This window comes from Colossoma macropomum, unplaced genomic scaffold (genome assembly GCF_904425465.1).
Source record: "Colossoma macropomum unplaced genomic scaffold, Colossoma_macropomum, whole genome shotgun sequence".
In the NCBI taxonomy this organism is placed as follows: Eukaryota; Metazoa; Chordata; class Actinopteri; order Characiformes; family Serrasalmidae; genus Colossoma; species Colossoma macropomum.
The window spans coordinates 25,333,533-25,354,767 of record NW_023494799.1 but is presented as its reverse complement, the minus strand read 5'-3'; the positions used below and the strand labels follow the sequence as shown (position 1 = coordinate 25,354,767).

General features: G+C 40.1%; 1 protein-coding gene across 1 annotated transcript; it reads right to left on the bottom strand.

The window, feature by feature from the left end:
- Positions 1-12,405: 12,405 nt before the first annotated feature.
- LOC118819182 (ammonium transporter Rh type C-like) lies at positions 12,406-21,235 on the bottom strand. Its single transcript, XM_036586867.1, has 11 exons — positions 20,974-21,235; positions 19,214-19,406; positions 18,760-18,910; positions 16,820-16,967; positions 16,463-16,629; positions 16,203-16,340; positions 15,978-16,114; positions 14,594-14,718; positions 14,428-14,501; positions 14,125-14,198; positions 12,406-13,009 (listed from the first exon to the last, which is right to left on the bottom strand). The coding sequence occupies exons 1-11, from the start codon at positions 21,185-21,187 to the stop codon at positions 12,970-12,972; spliced, it is 1,461 nt and encodes a 486-aa protein (XP_036442760.1). The 5' UTR covers positions 21,188-21,235; the 3' UTR covers positions 12,406-12,969.

The following is a 21,235-nucleotide window of genomic DNA, read 5'->3' as shown; positions in this document are numbered from 1 at the left end:
TTGCATCAGCCAAGACATGTTTGGTGTCCAAAGTTTGCCTCTTTAGCTTCTTTAGTTCTGCCCTGGAGCTATTAAGTATGGAAGTTCAGAGAGGCTGTGACGTAGTTATAATTTGGAGTGTTATCTTGAGATAACAAGTTAATTATCTTGTGATCTTAAGACAACAAAGTTGTTATTGCTACTTTCACTAAAGAATCCTTGGAGAACCATCTTTTTAAAGAGTATATAGAAGAATAACCATATAGAACCATATACAACACAATCTGAAGAATCATTTCACAATGCAAAGAACCATTAAAGCACAAAATGTTCCTATGTAGAACTCGTGGTTGTAAATAGAACAATTCCCTTTACTAAAAGACCCTTGAGGAACCATCTTTTTTAAAAGTGTAGAACCATTTTGAAAAGATTCTATATAGGACAATATATAACACATTCTCCATCAATCTGAAGAACCATACAAAGAATCATTTAAGCATGCAGATGGTTCCTTAAAGAACTCATGGTTCTAAACAGAACCACTTTACTAAAGAACATATGAGGAACCATCTCTTTTAAGTGTGTAGCTAACAAGTAATGGAAGCTAAGCCTTTAGGCTACTTCACCATTGAGCAAATCATTTGCCTAAATCATCACACATTTGAAGAAAACTCTGCTAAATCACTGCAATTCACAAATAAAAGCGCTCTAATGAAATGTATACACGTCCTCTGATAAGAATCTTGTATACAGGCAGCAATAAAAGTACTGCAGGACGAGTGAGTTTTTAGTGGGTTGTAATTTCTGGTCAGTCTGTGGGATCTTGTTTTTCTGAAGGTGAAGTTCTAACACCCAGACCAAGCCAGTACTTGAGAGTCTCTTCCAAATGACTGATCATTTTGTAATTCAGATGTGTTTCATATGAATTTAATACAGCTAGGAGACTAAATAGAGCAAATAGCAGCAGTCATAAACATTTTTCCCAACACGAGGTGACATCTGCTTGGAAAACCACAGAATAAAAAATAAAAATAGTAAGCCTATAATGTTCTAAATTTAATGCCATCCTAAGCCGGCTACAAACACAGTTTCCCTCTTTGCGTACTTTAATTAGCCATGTTTAGTATTGTTTCAGGCTTATTACTTCATATACATCCAAGTTATGACTGCAAACATACACGGATTTCTGGGGTCCTGCTGGTTCTGGGGTCCAATTTTTTCCCAACTTTGAGTGGTCATGCAGCCAACATCAAGAGTGTTTTTTCCATACTAGCCAATCACTTTAAAGGAAAGGTGGGCCTCAAGCAACACTTTCAATAATGGGATTCATGATTTCAGTGCTTTACAAATCAAACTTATGAAATAAACATGTTTTTACATGCACCACATTTTCTAGTTAGTAGTTTTTTGAAGATACAATGATGAATGATGCGCCTGAAAGCTACTTTGATTCTAACAGCTCCCCTTATGCAGCATCTTCAGCCTGCTAAATGTGAGTGAATGAGTCACAAGCCAGGCTTTCTTTTTTGTCTAAGGACAAAAAAGAGGAAAAGAAGGAGTCCAAGGACCAATCCCATTTCACCTCTTGCCCCTACCACTTTTATCTTAGTTTAATGTTGTTTCAATGTATTATGGTTGTTTTCTTCATAACAAGCATAAAAATCGCTAATAGCATGCTAATATCTTGGTAGATAGCTAGCTAACTTTCCCATTCCACTTTACATAGTTCAGCAGTACTGCTGCACCATTTAAGGTGGAACGGGAAAATTTGAACAGGCAGCTGGTGAATAGCTGACTTCAGCTTCATATCACCAAAGAATTAGCGGTGGGCGATAATAAATAAGTGTCTCATACCGGCTCTTTGAAAGCATATGTTGCCCTAAATGTAACTAAAGCCCAGCAGTGAGGTTGCTGAACTTTCCCTTTCACTGCTATCACTAAAGATCGGGTCACCTACAGAGCACCAGTAGTAGCCAGTTAGTGAAGCAATATGTATATATATATATATATATTTTTTTTTTTTATGAGAGTAGTCCCATTTCACAGGGCAAGATTTCAACCACTACCCCTTGTAACTCAGTTCCAAGCCAAGGGTTTAGGATAACACTCAAAAACAAGGGGTAGGGGTAAAAAGAAGAAATGGGATTGGGCCCAATTGTCAGTTATGAGAAGGTCTGCTATGTTACACAGTATTAGCCATTTTCAGTCGGGATATTTGACTGGAGGACCATGACTCACATTAGCAAATGAACCCAGCACCTGACGCTGTCCCTTCCCTTTCGCTCTCCTTCACTGTATTTTTAGCTCAGCTCCATCAGGGCCCCACATCACAGCTGTCAGTCTGATCTACAGTGCGATTTCATCAGTGGCGATAGGAGGAATTGAGCATGTCAATCAACAGCTGGCCATGGTAAGGTTTAGTAATCACCTTTCACATCACCTGATGGTCCACAGTAGGAGAATAGGTCCTTTCCATCCCCCAGCCAAGCTCTTTAATAGCAGGGCCTGCACACTGCAACATGGCACCTATGTAATCACCTCTCACTGCTGCTTAATGGCACTTCCTTCTGCAGCGCCATGTCAATAGCCATAATTACACCCTTTCAGGGGCTTTGCCACTGAGCCGAACAGGAACAAGCTAGATAGCAGCTATGGACAATATACAAGGATCTTCAAAGAAGTGTTTTTGCTCAAGGCATTCTACATGCCATGGGCTTCTTCCAAAAACCTTCCCAAAGGAGTTTTTCCACTAGTTAATCCCACTCTGCCTTTCCAAGAGCTGAAGAAATGGAGCATAAAGGATAAAATTGTATGTGACAAAAGCAGGTCCATTATGGAGCTTCACAAAAGTGCTTTGCAGTGATTAGTCATAAGAGAAACCGTGTCTGTTCTTTCACATCTTGTATTCTGTACATTAATATTTCTGTTATTAATGTGGCATTTACAGTATATCAAACAGGGCAAACCATAATCATTATAGCTAGGCCTGCTTAGGCCATAAATGTAAAAAAAAACACCTTTATGATAATGCTAGTTGCTGCTTCCCTATAGAATTCCAGTAGTGTGCACACACTGATGCACATTACATTTTTTGACTCTTCCAGATTAAATACAGACATTTGAAGCTTGTCAAAGACACTCCATGTCGTCACTGTCTCCAAAACAGCACCTTTACAGGAGAAGGAAAAAACATTCTTTGTTTATAAAGTAAGTTGATGTAATGATTTTTGTCCTAGTAATTTTATACCATTTCTTTTGGTCTACTCATAAAAAATTTCTATGCAATGTAAAGGACAGCTGCTCTGCTCAAGTGATGCAAAAAATAAAAATTAAAAAAATAAAGACTCGTTCTCTGTTTTATTTGAAACTTTTAACAGACATTAACATATTGTTTACAGAAACAAACCAAAACAATTGAGTCACATCCTGGTTTTTGCAGTAATTGAGAAAATTCTTGATCTGCACAATGTCTTTTTTCTTCAAGTTTTGCTATTTAAGAGCACAGAAATCGAGTCTAGAATAGACAGAAAGGAGCAAGACCATAATTTAGATATATGTTGTTGCCTAAAACTGTTTTGATTTCTACCCCCCAACCAAAGTAAAAGTGTTCTCACACATTCAGATGAATGAATCTATATGTGTCTAGTTTACACAACACCAGAAAAACTCCCATACTCTTGCTTTTCAACCTTAATGTCTGGAATTGTACGCCTGGGACATGAAAATTCCCTATTGCATCTGAGTCAGACATTCAAGTCTATACCAGAGAATGAAACCTGACCAGACAGTGTCTATAAGACATTCAAGAAAGGAACAATGTGCCGGCTCCACCCATCTTCATCCGACACGCCTCATACTGGAATTTGGTGGGTGTGCATTCCCAGACGTGAAGTGCATTAAGCGGTCATCCTGAGGGAGTTTGCCCTTGCGACTCCTCCGTGGTGGAGTTATGGTGTAATAGTACGGCTCTGGAAACCCCCAGTATTACTCCCACGGGCCCCCAGAGGCCCCAAAGCGCTCTTCATGGCACTGCATGCGGTGGTATGAATATGCATGTAGTGATAAATGGGGCCAGGCCCAGTCTTGATCGTGATCCATGGCTGGGGCACAATTGTCCCCAGTCCTCCTGCTTTATGGTCTTGGTCCGTGAGTATGTGGCAGCCTCAATGCCTGTTCTGATTTAGATGCATGGGAATGGCCCAGCCTCTGCCTGCCCTAGATGTACCCTGTCTACCTGGGTGGGTTTATGTCTCATTGAGGGTCTATAGATCTTTACTGCTTAAGCACATTCTGCCAGGGTATGAAAAGAAGGGAATTATGTTAGTACTGTAGAATAGTGTGCCTTCTGATTTACATAATGTACCTTGGTGAGTTGAAGTGACAATAAACAAGTACAAGTATCGAAGAGGGGCAGTAGCAGTCAGACACAAATGGAAATCCTTCCCCCGACTGCACAGGAATCTTCGGCATGTTTTTCAGGCTGAAGTAGAGGCAACGAAGTCGGCCCTGCCCATATTCAACCCATCATGTTCAAAGGCATCTTTGGTGCAGTGCCACCCAGGAGCGGCAGGGCCTCTGTCCCATGTGAGGTACGCGACCGGCCTGTCCGTCAATGACTGTCAGGAGAAAGAAACGTCTGGACTGATGCAACAATGCTGCCAGACTGCAAGGCATGCACTCCTCTGCTCGCCGTCCTGCCTAGCAACCGCCGTCGAATCATAGAGAGGCTTCATCCCTAGCAACAAGAGCCAAGAGATGGTGAGGCCTCGCACCTTAGCAACAAGGTCCCCCTGCAACTGAGAAAGGAGCTTCTCTGGGTAAGGCTGAAAAGACACCACCCACCCCCACCCTTTTTTCCTGGTGTGAAGTTCATGTGATGGCTCAGAAAAGAAGAGATCCCTCCCCCTTCTCAGACACTTGTCAAATGAAGAAAAGAAAGCCAGGCAGATACTTGGTGGATAAGATCATGACTAATCTGTTGTTCTTTGCCGCCAAGATCCAACAGAGGCTCTAAAACAACTTCACTGCCAGCAGCGCATACAGATGACTGCCTGGGACTCCCTCCCACCTGGAGCATGTAGGGAGATTGGGGGAGTGAGCGTGTGGAAGGATGCAAATCCTTTATTCAAAACAGGAAAAAACGCGGGAGCATTTAGGCGGGAAGAGACTTTTTTCCTCCACTGTGCTCCAGCACAAACTTTGTATTTGCATAGAAGCGACATCTGTCTAGTCTTGCGGCATCTACTCATAAAAGCACTTACATAACAACACATATAGGGGACACTTAGAGTGGTTTCTCATTTTCCGATACTTCTAAGTGTTGTTTTTTTTATTCTTACAAAACTTCATAACCACATTTCCAGAATTAGCTAAACAGGACATTTGGTTTCTTTGCTCAAAGTAAAGATGAGCAAGAAGACCATTTTCTGTGATCTTGTAAAGATTTGTCATCAGTTGTAAAGAACGGAAATTATAAACACATCCCAGGTTTTCTTTCTTGTTTCACTGTGTAGTGTTTGGACTTGTTTTGTGATAGAAAATGAAAAGTGAAAATGTTGTGACTACACTGACTAATCATCACTTGCTATCACTGAGTCTTTATCCTAAGCAAACATCTCCTTTACCTAAAGCAAAAGAATGGGGATTACGTTATAATTCTTCACCAAAACAAGTTTGGGGAAAACTTAATATGAGCTGGTGGAATAGTTCCATCTTCTCTGCAGTCAGTTTTCGCTGTTAACAGATAGCGTTGTTGCTTTTTAATGAGGCAAAATTTCCTGCAGGTAAATCTCACACATACAAACAAGCACGGTCTCAGCTGTTGAGGTTGGACTCGCCTTGCACGTCATGTTAAAATACACAACCAGGTGGTGGAACAGAGGGAAAGCTGTGGCCCTTTCCTTCTTCCTTTTGTTTCACGGCCTGCAATTCCAGGCTGTCCCCATTTGAGTCCTTAAAGCCTCTCCTCTCTACTTTTCTCCCTTCTGTCAGGTAGCAACCCCTTTTTCTCTGACCACTGAAGGAAGATAATGCATGCCTGTCTCTGTCAGTTAACCGAGGGGATTGATTAAAGGGGCCTGCCAATCAGTTTATTCCAATCAATTAGTCCCCATTTGCCAAGAGCCCTGGCTTAGGCAGAGTTCGCCATAATCAGTGGTTCCACCTAGTCATTAGCTGTAATTCTAGCCCTGATGTGGCTTCAGCTCCTCATTCATGGGCTCAGTCTTGACTAGGGGTGGGAATATGGCACAAGGAGCAAGGAAAGGCTGCCCTCTCTTTGTGCAGAGCAGATGCTATTCCTCTATTGAACCTATCCATCGTCACCTCTAGATCTGTGGGGTTGAGAGCAGGCCCAAGGAACAGAGGAACAATCTTGTGAAAGGAGGTGTGAGCCAAGCTGGTTGGATGTGTTAATGAGGAGAAAGGAAGTTGAATTCACACAGACTAAAACCAGCACGCACCGAGATTACGCAGTGCATACCGCAAGCGTTTTTCGCGATGACTTCATACAAGGGATCAGTCGTCGCACTTCTATAGACTTCAAATGTAGATCCTCTTTTGAGTGCTTAAGACGTTCCTTCTGCTCCATCACATGGTTGAACACCTCTCCCTTTCTTTGCTCCTTAACTTGTCAATCAAGCTTGGCGAGTGACTGAAAAGGCAAATAATCAGCTTTCAAATTAGTCGCCATTATATAGAGTCCCCCTATGTCCCTCCTACTCTCTTTCACGCAATGCCCAATGCAGGTGGATCCTCTAATTAGATGAATCTTTCAGTCCGAACCCCTTGCGCTCCTTCCCGATTGTTCGGCCACTGTCCCTTTCATTCTGGGTTCGATGTCTCTGCTTTTGTGCCCAAATCAACAAGACCTGTGCTACCAATGAATCCACTATTTCCCCAGACACACGGGCTTGCTCCTGTCATTGTCCGTGGGGTCATGCCCCTGTCGACCAAAGCTGTTGACCCTTATAAATGGATTCATGTCACATTGAGAAAGGCTTGATTGGGTTTTAACAAGGGCCAAAGTTTCTGGCCTGAAACGACGATGAAAGAACATAAAGAGAAAGTAGACGTGAGGAGATGTTTGAGAAAACCAATACATGAGAGACTGGAAGGGAATGGGTTCTTTAATGAGAGGACCTGCGTGTTGGATTAGCATGACAAGGTAATGCAGGCCTTGAATGAATATGATGCTTTGGTTGAGGTCTCACTGATTAGTGTACTGTACCTAAATAGGGAACTTCTGAGGAGAACATTAGAGGAAAATAGAAAGAGTTATATAATTTGATCCACAATCATCTTGATGATTCCTCTGAAATCCTAAGAACTGCCCATGTTTCAGCCCAATTCAATGTTGGCTAGTAAAAGGAATAGGATGTTTATCACAGTCTGTCCTTAAATCCTGTGCAACAATTGGTTGGTCATTACTTCTTTCCACTCTTCCTCCACTCATGATCAGCCTTCTATTTTGACCCATTACAGCTTCTTATCTTCTTTTGAATGTCTTGCAACATCTATCTTATTTAGTTCAAGAAGACATTTGCCAACAGAGATCATCTCCATATTCTTTGCAGAACATACTGAAAGTAAATGAGAATCACTAACAATCCTAAGTAGTAACGTTTTGGTGCAGAATAACCAAGAACATCAACGATTCTGTGTAAAAAGATCTATTAGCCCAGATGTACCAATCATGCTGCACCAATCAACCCCTCCAAGTGATATAATTATCAGGTCAGGAGGGGAAAGGCTGGTGAATAAAAGACACCACCTTTCTTCCACCCCCTACTCATAGCCCACCATTATACCCCACCAACAACAGGCCAATTTGTCCGCGAGGCCCCTTGTGCCCACACTCCCTGCCGAGTTATTTAGCTCCTCTCCTGCACTTCAATGGCAGGTACTGATTAGAGGGGCTGCAATCTCCCTCCCCTTCTCCAAAAAAAGAGAGGAGAGAGAGGAAAAAAACTAGCCCCCTTCATCCAGGCAATCTTTAATCTGATTACAGGCTTTCTACAGCTTTTCAGACAAGACCAGCCTTGCGGGACAATGGCAGACCAAGTGGTTTCACACACAGCCTCTGAGCTATGTGATCCAAGTGTGGAAACTCGGGGCGCTCTCCCTCCACTGGCAATTCTTTTCAGGATAGACTATAGCCGGGTCAGCCCACCTGCCTGCCCGCCTGCCCACTCCTTACGCATAGGGTCAGGAAAAGTGGGGGGGAATTAACGAGGACATCTCTGTTACAGGGTCAGCTCGCTCCTTTCCTCTCCAACCTGCCCTCCCTCCCTCCTCTGTATCCCCTGCAGACTTGTTTGATTAGGAAGAGCAGATCTAACCCTAGCTCCTTTGCCCTCGCCTACTCGGCTTGATGCTTTACCGTCCTCTTCCAAGCCATGGGAAAGCCATCGAATGCCTCCCCGCCCACCGTAACACCCACATACCCCCCCACTGTCCATCTCATTTGTACCTTGTAATCCCCTAAAAAACCTGAGTGCGCCGCTGCATATCCTCCCTGTCATGTTTTTTTTTTCCTTTTTTCTTCCCCCTTGTTTGACTTTCCTCCTGAGAGGCTCACAAATGGAGAATTCCTCAAAGAGCCGCTGCAGGATGCAGAAGCTAAGCTAATGGATATGAGTGGAGAGAACACAGAGAAGACTGATGGAGATTGACTGTCAGATCAAAAATTTAATCTCGAATTGTTTTATATCTTGTGTCATTTTTTTTCTGATTTGAGGTCACAACTTAAAACTGATACCAGATTTGTGTTGATAGATTTGGGTGCATATATTCAAGCTTATGGCAAAATCTGCTGCACAATCATAATCATCCTGCTACATTAAAGGGAACATTTTGAAATTTCTGCAATTAATCAGTGAGATGCAAACAAGATCATTTAAAATGGTTTGATGTGAAATTGTAGCAACTAACCGACTTCATTTCTTTAAAGTGTTGGTGATAAGAGGTTAGGTTGCAATGTCTACAACCCAATATAGCCATTTTAATTACTATGCAAAACCACCCACTCATTTTCGGAGTTTTTATAAGTTTTGCTGATGATGGTAAAATAGTGGTAAATTTGAACTAATTTTCTTTGGAGACTATTTTACCTGCACGTACCACTCAACCATGAACAGCTTTACTAAAAATGTGTATTAGGCCAAAATCTCTCAAAACTACTGTAAAATGATGTCTCAGGCATCATATGTATAACCATTTCATATCATAGCTTTCTGTGATGGAAGTTTTAGAGGCATTAAACTCTTCAGATGCCTGATTCCTATCACCACCACTGTGAACAATTCTGACTCAGCGTGCCTCCTAGAACGACGCATTGCACATGAAACTGCTCTGCCTGACTTTGTTTACATCTTTACAGTTGAATTGTGCACAAGTTTAGAAAAACTGGTGCACTGCCTGTTTAAATGTGAGGACATTCTAAAAGATGTGATGCCTTCAATTCTCAATCCATGTCACTCATTAGATTTCATCCCATATATTCCATATGCATTTAACAGTATTTCTCTGTTATTGTTGCAATGCTTATTATATGAGAAAAGCCTTAAAAAGTTTTCTCTGTCATCATATTAATAACACATTTTAAATATTTCAGCAAATAAATTGCCATGAACAACTACAAATTCATATGTTAGACACTGATTGATTGTAATATATGCTTATAATCTGGCTGTGGGACATTACAAAACCCATATGTCTATTTTAAGTTCATTAAATGTCATGGGGATTGATCAGGAAATGGCCCCATTGACCCTGCTTGACCTCTCTACAAGCAGTCTATTTCCATAAGAATAGAGGGATTGAGCCTGACCAGAGGGTGACCAACAGGCTTCCTTGAACATATGACCAACATACGTTAATATTTAGGAGAATTTTGTTAAAGGGCTCATATCCTATATTTGTCTTATATTTTGTTTTTTATATCCACCTATGACATTTTATGAGGTTTTATGTACCAAACCCAGCCATAATAATTTTTACATGGCCATGTGCCAACCTTTCTGTCACTTAAAATAAAACTGGAAGTTTTACTGCACTTTAAAGACTGATATGTAAATGAGCTCTGTTCCGATTGGCTGCCCTGTATTGTGCCTCATCCAGAAAAGATAATAGGAGAAACAATTCCGGCTTGTAAGTTTAACGTGAATGGCTGGAGCAACATGAAACTGTCGTAGGCTGAATAGATAGATAGATTTAAATGTGTTGTTTTTTTGTGACATCACAAAAGCAATTCAAACCAAGCGGTTTTTGCAGTTTATTGCGTATGGAGTGGGTAGAGAAGGGTACATTTTGAAACTTCAACAATGTTTATATAATACATCAAACTCTTATCTTAAAAAAAGCTACACAAATTGTTTTGCCATAATATGGGCCTTTTAAAGAACATGCTAAATTCTGTAATGTACTGCTAGCCAAGCATCAAAGGGCAAATTAAAGACTTCGATAGTTTATTGGACTGTCACCAACCTGACTTGAACAATCACATTCATTTTCATTCTTTAAAATGAAAAATTAAGAATAACCGTCAACATCCACTCTACAGATTTCAGAATCATAACAGAACGTCAAATTTTACATCTGCAGTACTGAAGAACGCCCCACCTGTGCCGTCTGCTCCATATCACTTCAAAGCACACATCAGAAAAAACACCTGCGTGACACATTCAGGAGGGCTTTTCTGAAGGCCAGCCAGCACAGCGTTGATCCATTCAACCTTTGACCATCACCATGTCTTTGCAACCAGCTAAACAAACAGTTTAGGAGCTGCCCAGGGGCCGGACAGCTGTCTCAGGGGCCAAACAATAAGGTGACCTCTTTAAACACTACGCCATTGTCAAACCCTTCTGAATGATAGACCCAATTATGTTCTCTTTGTCCCTCTAACTCGCACCAGCTCCGTTCTATTCTCCTGAAATTGTAGACTTCGTCTCTTTCATTATGGTAGTCCAGCACATTAAAATCATATTTGTTGTGTAAGCAACCCTTTTTAGAGCTTAGAGCTTTTAGTGCATCTTTATTTCCTAATGATTAGTCCATTACAGTGCTTTAAACTTTGTCTAGAGTAGCCTGAATGACAGAAGAAACTCAATAGTTTGAAAGATTGAATTGAACTCTTTAAAATGATCATTGTAGAAACCATTGCATCAGTTATACAGCTGATCTCATCTGGATCTGTAGACGTTTGACTTTTATATTACTATTTCATTCTTTTATTCAGTGCATCTTATTTAAAAGGAATGTCTATGCTTAAGAGCATATACTATAAAAAAGACTGGACTTTTTATTGTTTGACCTTAAAACACTAAGTAGCCTAAAGGTGAATTCCACTGATTTAGGCATAATTCAATGGCTAAGATGTAAATAAAGTAATTTAGAGTGGTTTGGTGTGAAATGCTCCATTCTAGACACGTACCGAGTCAGAACTGTTCACAGTGGTGGTGATAGAAACCAGACATCTGAAGAGTTTAATGCTTCTTAAAAGCAATCTCAGAGAAAGTTATTACTAAAACAGTCAGGAATGCTCTGCCTCACTGTGATCACTTATTTTATTAATAAGTAAACACATAGAACATAAGAACTATGTTTAAAAAGCCCAAGATATAGATACACAATAGATACAGTATAGAGCCAATAATCACTACTAGATATCAAATTAGCAACATCAGTAATGACAGTAGTGATGGTCGGTGGTATAATCATATAAGAGGAAAGGAAATGCACATTAAAGCAAAAGATAAATAAATAAATAAACAAATAAAGATAAATAAATGAACCCAGTATAATGGAGTTTCCACCCTCATATCAGTTAGTAAAGGTTGCTGTGCTCTGGTTATTTTTAACGGTTCTTTCTCAGTATTTGACCAGGACACAATTGTTCTTATCTTGGCCTTATTTATCCTGGCTGTTGTACATTCCAAAAGAGCAATGTCCCAAAAATAAGTAAGCCAAAGAAGATGCACAAGGATGGAGGGTTCAAACCATATTTTCAATCTTGTTTTTTTAGCTGCTGTGAGGCTGGCCAAATGCTGCCTTGTGTCTGAGACATTACAATGAGGTTTCAGCCTAAAACATACTTCTAAAACAAAGAAACGTCCACTGGATTCTTTGGATAGCAAATAAAACTGTGATAAGTTAATCAAAGTGTAAGTTTCTCTGCAATCAACTATTTCACATTAAACCACTTTGAATGACTGTTTACATCTCAATGATTCAATTATGCAGATATTCTGAAATAAATAGTAGAATTCCCCTTAAAAACATTGAGTTCATTGAACCTCTCCCATGATGTTACAGCAATTAAAACACCAAATTATTATTGACAGTGTAAAATAAAGGCTGAAAAACACCAGTACAGTCTATTCTAACCTATAAAGACTATGTAAATCAATGATGAGATCAAAACACACGTTCATGTCACTGAGGTATTTAATTGCCAAGAGTAACAAACTTCAAAAGGTTATACAGTACAAAGAGACTTTAATATAGACAATGGTGCATGTTCTATATAAAACAAAGTTATCTGCACATTTACAGGTTATGCCTAATATTCTATAGTTCACAGTTTGCCTAAACAAGTAAGCACATAGCTTGGGTCATTTAGCCTAGAAACACTGTCAAACTTTAAAGAGCAAAACTCAGTGGTCTCCAAGCCTCCTCCCGGAGATCTGCCCTGAGATTCATTCCAGCCTTGATCTATTGCTCCTGATCCACCTAATCAATCATTCTATTCAGAAGACCTTAATCCCCTAGAACAGCCACACTAAATCTGGACTAGGAATGAACTATACAGGTGTGTAGATGTCCAGCAGGAGAGTCGGACCACTGAAGAGGAATACGTGGTTAGGGGCAGCTGAACAGCTGTCAATATATTATTAAATCAGTATAAGTGTTTGTGCAACTCATCAAGTGTCTGGCTGTACACTGGGGCCTTTACCACTGAGCGCATAAGAGTGTCCAGTGGTTTGTGACCGATCAGACAGATTGAGAGACTGCTGACAAGTTGGACTCCACCCTAAGGTTAAAAAGCAGATCACAGAAACATGTTAGCATAAAGTAACAGCTGTATTGCAGTTGTACTGCATTACTGTTTCATAGGACTATTGAATAGAAAAAATAAATAAATAAATCAAGGCCAGTGTAGATAGACATCGGTGTGCAGTGCAATACACTGAAAAAATTTGCAAAAGTTTGCAATAGTGTCACATAATAGCTTATGGCACATTAGCCTAATGCAAAACATTATTAAAATCTTGAATCATTATTATTTTTTTACATTCATCAGATGCTGCCTGGCTAAAAAAGGGCCAATAATTCTCCTGGTTGCATATGCTTATAAAAATAAAGGTGCCAAAAATGGTTCTTTCGTGCAATGCCATAAAAGAAAACATTTGTTTCCCTCAAGAACCTTTCAGTGGATGGTTCTATAGAGAGTCATTGTGAAGAACATTTTTAAAATAAAAATAAACCTCCACATAATGTAAAGGCTCTCAGAGGAACCCTTAAATTGGTATGGAACCTTCAATTATACATGAACATTCAACATGTACGCTACCTTTTTCTTACCTTGTCTTTAATACTGATATGTAAATGACCTCTGATCTTATTTTAAAAAAGTAGAAGAGGATGAAACACTCCTTAGAACTTCAATATGAATGGAAGGGACTGAACTGCTGTAGATTGAATAGGTGGATATGTAAATGAGCTGGATATGATATCACAAAAAAAAATTGAGATGTTTTTGCAGCTTAGTTGCCATTTATGGAATGTATGGACTGGATGAACGAGACCTTTTGTACGTTAATGTTTATTATATATTATTACACATATTGCACGTTAAACTCTTATTTTTAAAATTTCATCTGGTTTTCCATGATACAAGCCCTTTAAAATGTACTTCACAAATCTCTTTTCTTTAGAGAACCAAAACTGGTTCTTTTACGGCGCTGCTCAAAAGAACCCTGTTTTTTAAGAATCTAGTGCCACCATGTGGTGCTTTAAAAGAATGCAGTTACATGGCTGTGTGCCTGTATTTACAGCACGTGCTATTTATTCACCCATGTTTAAAAAAAAGGCACCAAAATACCAAAATAATTTTAATCATATTCATCATAAAAACATGCCACTTACATTTCAAAGCGCTTGCCGTCCATCTGGTTGTTGTATTCAATAATAGCAGGAATGCTCTCCTCATCTTCAGGCAGCTGCACGGAAACAAGTCACAATAAACTTAATATAAAACTAAATCTCATATTTAATATACTTCAATTCCTTTACTTAAATTAGTGTGCACTTTCAGTACACTTCTTACTGATTTTCAAGTAAAAGACATTATCAAAACTGCTGCATTCACGGATTATGATTAGTAATGATGTCCAACAGCACCGTCTTGTGGTGAAAATTATTCAGTACAAGCCCTTCACTCTCCCTCACCTCCCAGTACACTTCATCATCAAAGCAGTTGTCGTCCTCAGGGTCTCCCCAGACTGGCAGCTTCAGGATCCCACCTGCACAGCGTCAGACCTCCGTTAATCACCAAACTATGTACATTTAGTGATACAGGTTTTCTCCGCGAAAGGTACACCAGGGGAGCACTCACCCACCAACGCTCCACCCCCCAGTCCAAAAATGAGAGCCACACACAGTCCAGCAGCCTGATGAGCCCCCTGTGTGCCCACCGATCTGTTTGCATGTTTATCCACGAAGTTAAAAGTGTTCACCAACCTGGCAAAAGAAAAAAGTGTTTTAGACTGTTGATATTTCTGTAATAATGATAATAATAATAATAATAATAATAATAAAAAGCTTGAAGCCGATTGGCTGGGCTTGTTTAAAGTGCTCCTACACTGATCTCCCTTTCAGCCTTTTTATGGCTTCAACTTCTATCTTTCTTTTATCTTATTTCTTTTTCTTTCTTTATTTTTTACTTTCCCTTTGTCTTTGTCTTTATCTTTTCCTTTTTCTTTCTGTCTCTTCTTTCTATTTCTTTGTCATTTTTTTCTTTGTATTTCTTTTATTTTCTTTCTGTCTTTATTTTTCTCTCACTTTATCTTTGTCCTTTTCCTTCTTTCTCTTCTTTCTTTCCTTTTTGTTGTCTTTGTCCTCTTTCCTTTCTATCTTCACTTTCCTTACTTTCATTCTTCTTTCTTTCTTTCTTTCTTTCTTTCTTTCTTTCTTTATCATTTTCCTTTAATTCCTTTCATTTCTTTCATTTTTCTTCCCCCATTCTGTTTATCTTTTCCTCTTTTTCTTCTTCCTTTCTTTTTGCTCTGTTTGTTCTTGGTTGTTCTTTTTCTTTCTCTCCTTACACAGTTGATAAAGCTCAAATCGCAGAGATAGATACACTTAGATACAATATTTCTGTGAGAAGTTGTTCATTTTTTCCACAGACTTAGATGGAGGAATCTGTTTGAGTTCCAGCTGCCACTTATGTCATAAATCCCTTGAAGCTGATTGGCTGTGCGTATTTGAAATGCTTCTACTGCTCTCTGCTCTCCCTCTCAGCCTCTGTATGGCTGTTCATCCTCCTCACTTCTTTATCCATCCCTCCATTCTTGCATTTAAAAACGGCTGATTCAGTTTTTTATTTTGTTTATTAAACTTGATTGATTTTCAGTGTTTTTTCCCCAGACATTTTTACTTTTCTCTTTTTCTTCATTCTTTCATTTATTTCCTTCTATGTTTTCTTCTTGTTCCCCTTTTTTCTTCCTTCCTTCCTTACATACTCCCTTCCTTGTTTGCCTCTTTCTTCCTTCCTTGTTTCTTTCCTTCCATCTTTGTCCTTCTGTCTTTCCTTTTAGTATTTCCTTCCCTACTTACTCCCTTCCACATTTGCCTCCTTTTTCCTTCCTTCCTTTCTTTCACTCCTGTTTTATTCCATTTTAATTCTGTGACCCATTTCTTACAAACATTTCAGGATAGTTTCTTGCCTCGTCAGCACTGTACTTCCTTCAGAAAATGTAAATCTAGTTAAGGTAACATACCCTTCTTGTCCGTAGACGGACTCGCTTGCAGTGGCAGCTGTGATGGCGCCTATAACTCCTCCAAGCAAGCCAGGCATGGCATGCAAATTGTGGATTCCACAAGTGTCCTGGATCTTCAGATGCTTCTCCAGGAAAGGCTGGGAGGAGAAATCAGCACTTTAACAGGAGGAATTCAGATTTGTCACAAGATGCAAATGCACAATTCATTAAATAACAAACACTCACAGTAAGCACCAGGTAGCCAAAGGTAGACAGGATTCCACAACAGAAGCCAACGATCAGAGAGCCGTAGGGTGTGATCATAAATTCAGCTGCTGTACCCATGGCAACGCCTCCAGCTAGGGTGGCGTTCTGGACATGAACCTAAACCGCAAAGAACAGACGCAGCACATACTGTACATGCTCAAGATCTGACAGTGAAGCTACGATCAATCATCTTTACGTAACAATCACCGTTACATGATTTATGTGGTATGGAAAGTTACCATGTCCAGTTTGCCTCTTCTGTGGGAGAGGCTGGAGATGGCGAAGGCTGTGAGAACGCTGGCAGCCAAGGCCAGGTAGGTGTTGATGACTGCTCGGTGCTGTCCGTCTCCATGGTTCGCTATGGCAGAGTTGAAGCTGGGCCAGAACATCCAGAGGAAGAGTGTTCCTGTGAAGACAGATAATTTTAGATGATGAAAGTTGTTTAGATGCAGAAAGTTGTCCTAAACATTGTCTCCCAAAAGCATGCTAGCATTAAGATGCGTCTTTAGCTTTAGAGTTTATGTACTTTTGATGCTACACATTTGAGGAACTCGGCCCATAACTGCACTTGTTTCTCAAAGAGCAATGGAGCTCACCTATCATGGCAAAGACATCAGAATGGTAGTGGGAGCCTTGCTGACGTCTACTCTGATGTAAATTTGGTCGATACAGAATCCATGATATGACCAGACCATAATATCCTCCAAAGGTATGGATGGTCATGGAGCCACCTGCATCTTTAGCCTGTACCAGGAAAGTCCAGATAAGTATAATAAGAGCTCCATGGTAGATACCAAGAAACAGCTGGAATGTGGACTCAACATAACCTTTATCTACACTCTTAGCAAAAAGGTTTCTATATTTACATTTATGGCATTTGGCAGATGCTGTTATCCAGAGTGACTTACAATTTGATCAGTTTACACAGGTAGGTGAAGGTAGTGTTAGGAGTCTTGCCCAAGGACTCTTATTGGTATAGTGTAGGGTGCTTGAACCCCAGTCTACAGCGTAGAAGGCAGAGGTGTTACCCACTACACTATATAGTACCAAAAAAGGTTCCTTGGCCTGTAACAATATTGGAACCCTTTTTAGTGCTATATACAACCCTTTTCGAAAACATCTGCAGCACATTCTCCATCAATCTAAAGAACCTTTTCACAGTGCAAAGAACCCTTCAATCATGCAAAGGGCTCTTTGTGTTCATGGTTCTATATAGAACCATTTTCTTTGCTAAAGAACTCTTGAAGAACCATCTTTTTTAAGAGTGTACATTGACCTGATAGTTCCACCTTGCTGCTGTACAGTTAGAGACTTGAAAGCCCCTTTGTTGATGCACAAGAGCTAACATACATTACATCCACCCTCCTCCTGCAGAATCTAGTTCCAACCACACTGCAACACCTAATTAACACCTTCAGAAGTCTTTGACTGGCATTAGCGTTAGGTAACGGGGGAGGGGTAGCACAGAGATGCACATTGGAAAATAAATTCTGTATGAAAGAAAAACTCCAGGAGGAGGGTTGGTGACCGCTGTACTCGAAGTCAATAGTCACCCAAATATTTTCCACAAATACATCCCCAAGACAGCTCTCTACTCATTCGAATCAATTCCAGTGGGGCATTTCACGAAGCAGGATTTGTCAGTCAGTCAACTTAAGCCAAAAGTTAAGGATTGTCCAATAGCATGACCCTCTTTTCCTAACGGGTAGGCTGATCTTTAGGACCTAAGTTATCGGGCTAACTGAGAAAGCAGGATTTCTAAGTTTGGCTTGATAATTTAAGCCCAAAGTCAAGTCTATCAAATAGGAAAAGAGCTGAGGGACATTCCCATTGGACAGTCCTGATCTTTGGGCTTAAGTTATCTGACTAACTGAGAAATCCTGCTTTGTGAAATACTCACCAGATCTTCACTAAGGTCAAGCAGACTTGTTGATGTGGTTTAGGACACAGTATGACATACGCCATGTAGCCATATATAGGTTAAATTACATGCACAATTTCATTTTTTTCCAGTTATAGTTGGAAGTTATAGGTGGAAGTTATAGTTCACAGTAAGTCATATTGTGTCCTAAACCACCATGTCTCTGCAATCTAAATGAAGATCTGCATGTGGTTTGAGCAAGTTGAGAAGTTTTGGGGGTGTAGTTACAGAAAAATGACCATTGACTCCGGGTGTTTGTTAGCATTGTTAGCTTTGTAGTTCCAGTGCTCTAAAAAAGCTAAATTTGGACATTAGAAACGTCTTGACTACATCTGGGATAAGTGGAAAATCTCATAAATTTTAGATTTAGATTATTTGCAGAGTATTTGAGGCACTAATGCCAGAACCACACACACTACCATGTTAGTGCTGAGAATGGACCACCACCAGAATAACATCTGGGCAACAGTGGTCCTATAGATGTTGTAAACTGACCAGTGATGGATGGGAACCTATAACATTGTGGCACTCATATAGAGGCCTGGCAGAGGAGTTACAAGCAAGATATTACTAGTAAAGTGAAGAGTAAAGGTAGATCTATATTGCATAACTAACATGAATAACGTTGAGAATGATGTACTCCTCCACTGCAAACAAGGTGACTCCAAACAGCGTCATCACCATCAGCTGTACAGGACTGACTTTTCCCAGACAGGCTCCAAACGCGATTAGGCACCCAGCCACACAGAAGTCAGCATTGATGATACTGGAAAAAGAAAAATTACATTGCTTATGGTGCACTTACAACATATCCTGTAACAGTAGGCAGCAGAACCAGTTCAACTGGATCACATCAATCAACTCTGTCAGCCTGACAGTTATGAAAAGAATGAAATTGGAACCACATGACACCATGCAAAACAAATTGTTAAGTTATGAAATCACTTCACAATCCCTACTGACTAAGATGCAATAAATCTTTCAGGTGTACCTACTACTAGTTAGATCTGAATGACTAGATGCATGATATCACCATGAACAAGAAGAGTTACCATTAGCAAATTCTCACTTTTCAATTCCGATTCTGATGGTTCCATCAGTTGGGTCCAGCGAATGGAACCAGCCTTGCATCAGCAGGGCCCACTGAATTCCAAAGGCAGCGATCAGGAAGTTGAAGCCCACTCCACCGAAGCTGTAGCGCTTCAGGAAAGTCATAAGGAAACCAAAACCAACGAAGATCATCACATGAACATCCTGGAAACCTGTCCAACAAATGGGTGGAGGGAGAGAGGAGAATTACAGTAAAACAGGTGTCTACTGCTGTCAACGGGCAAACATCCATAAATGCTACTTAAGACTGTTATAATGGTCCCACCAGGCCCACCCAGTGTCAGTGTTTTTGCAATGGAATGTCATCTGCATCTCTGAGATTATCCTAACACAAAACTGATGATATGAAGATAAAATAAAAAGTCAATTTTAATGGGCTTGAGGCAGATTATGTCTCTGTAATGTCTCTGAAACTTGAGAAAGGGGAAACACACCTACCATACAACCCCACATATACATATATGGATGGATGTGTGTGTGTCTATATGTATGTATATGCATGGCATGCCGTTTAGCAAATTACTTATGTATATAATGATTTATATATAATGATAAACCCTGAATATATGGAATGAACCTTGAGAATATGAAATGAAATCTGACGTCATCAAGGCACCAGCGCCATCTTGTGTTTTGGATGTGTGAGGTTCCGTATGGATGCTTGCAGTGCGTCGCTTTGACTGAGTCAGCATGAAATGTAGTAGCAGTGATCCTGAATAGTGAAGGGATAATTAACAACGAACCGAACGGATGTACAGCACAAAATAATACCGGTTACCGTATTTAATACTGTTTTAGCAATGAGGTTTAATCACTGTTTCACTGTGGAAGAATGCAGTGAACCTCACAGGCCAGACAATTATCGTTAATCAGGCAAACGTTAGTTGCCCCCCGGGACGCCATCGCTTGTAACGGGGATATCTGTCGACATCCACGCCAGGGACGCGATCGCGTTTAAAGTGGAACCCCAACACTACACCCCATCTCTACAACCCCTCTTTACTCATTACTGCACTCTAGGCTGCTTGTGGGCTGCTCCTGTGAGGTGAAAGGCATGTTTCTTTCTAGTATTATTTAGGTTCGTACATCCGTTCGCCAGGGTGTTAATTACCCCCTCACTATCCAAGATTACTGCTACTAGATTTCGTGCAGACTCAGTCATAGCGACGCACTGCCTGCAACCGTACGGGATAATATCACACATCGAAAAAACAAGATGGTGCAATTGCTTCGATGACGTCAGATTTCATTCCATATATTCAGACTTTCACTATATATTCAGACTTTCATTCCATATTCTCAAGGTTCACTCCATATATTTAGATTTTTTAGTCTATATATATATATATAAATAATTTCCTAAAGGCATACTATATATATATATATATATATATATTGCTGCTGTCGGAACAAAACCTTGTATCTACAAAATGGTAACTTTACAGGAGAAGGAAAAAACGAACTTTCATTCTAATGTAAGTCACTGGAACCAGAATATTCCAAGTAATTTTGGGTCATTTCTTTTGGTCCATTTACCGTAAAATTTTAACACAATGTAAACAGCAACAGGCATTTTCAAATTATGTCAAAACTGAAAAACAACAAAAATGGAGATACAAGGTTTTGTTCTGACAGCAGCGATATATATATATGCTGTCCAAAAAAAGGACTGACAGATCAGAACAGTTATTTATCTCGAATGAATGAATCAATACTCACTTGGATACCTGTAATAGAAATCATTCTCTACATGGCTTGTAATGTTGTTCTTACGCATATGTTCAACCCAGTGAGTATCTGACTCCTCATCATAGCGCACAAAGACCCCAAACAGGATGATCATGGAAATCTGCCACACGAAGCAGACGGCAGGCAGACTGATCCGGATATTTGTGTTCTTGGGACGGTTACAGAAAGCCTGGCAGTTCCCCATCGTGTCTGCAGGTGATGACCAGGGTGAGAGCACCTTCTATCAGAATTT

Coding starts and splice junctions, on each gene's coding strand:
- LOC118819182 (XM_036586867.1), bottom strand. CDS start 21,187: ATGGGGAACTGCCAGGCTTTCTGTAACCGTCCCAAGAACACAAATATC. Junction 18,911..19,213: donor ATCAGAATCGGAATTGAAAA/GTGAGAATTTGC, acceptor TTCTTTTTCCAG/TATCATCAATGCTGACTTCT. Junction 14,199..14,427: donor ATGATGAAGTGTACTGGGAG/GTGAGGGAGAGT, acceptor GTTTCCGTGCAG/CTGCCTGAAGATGAGGAGAG.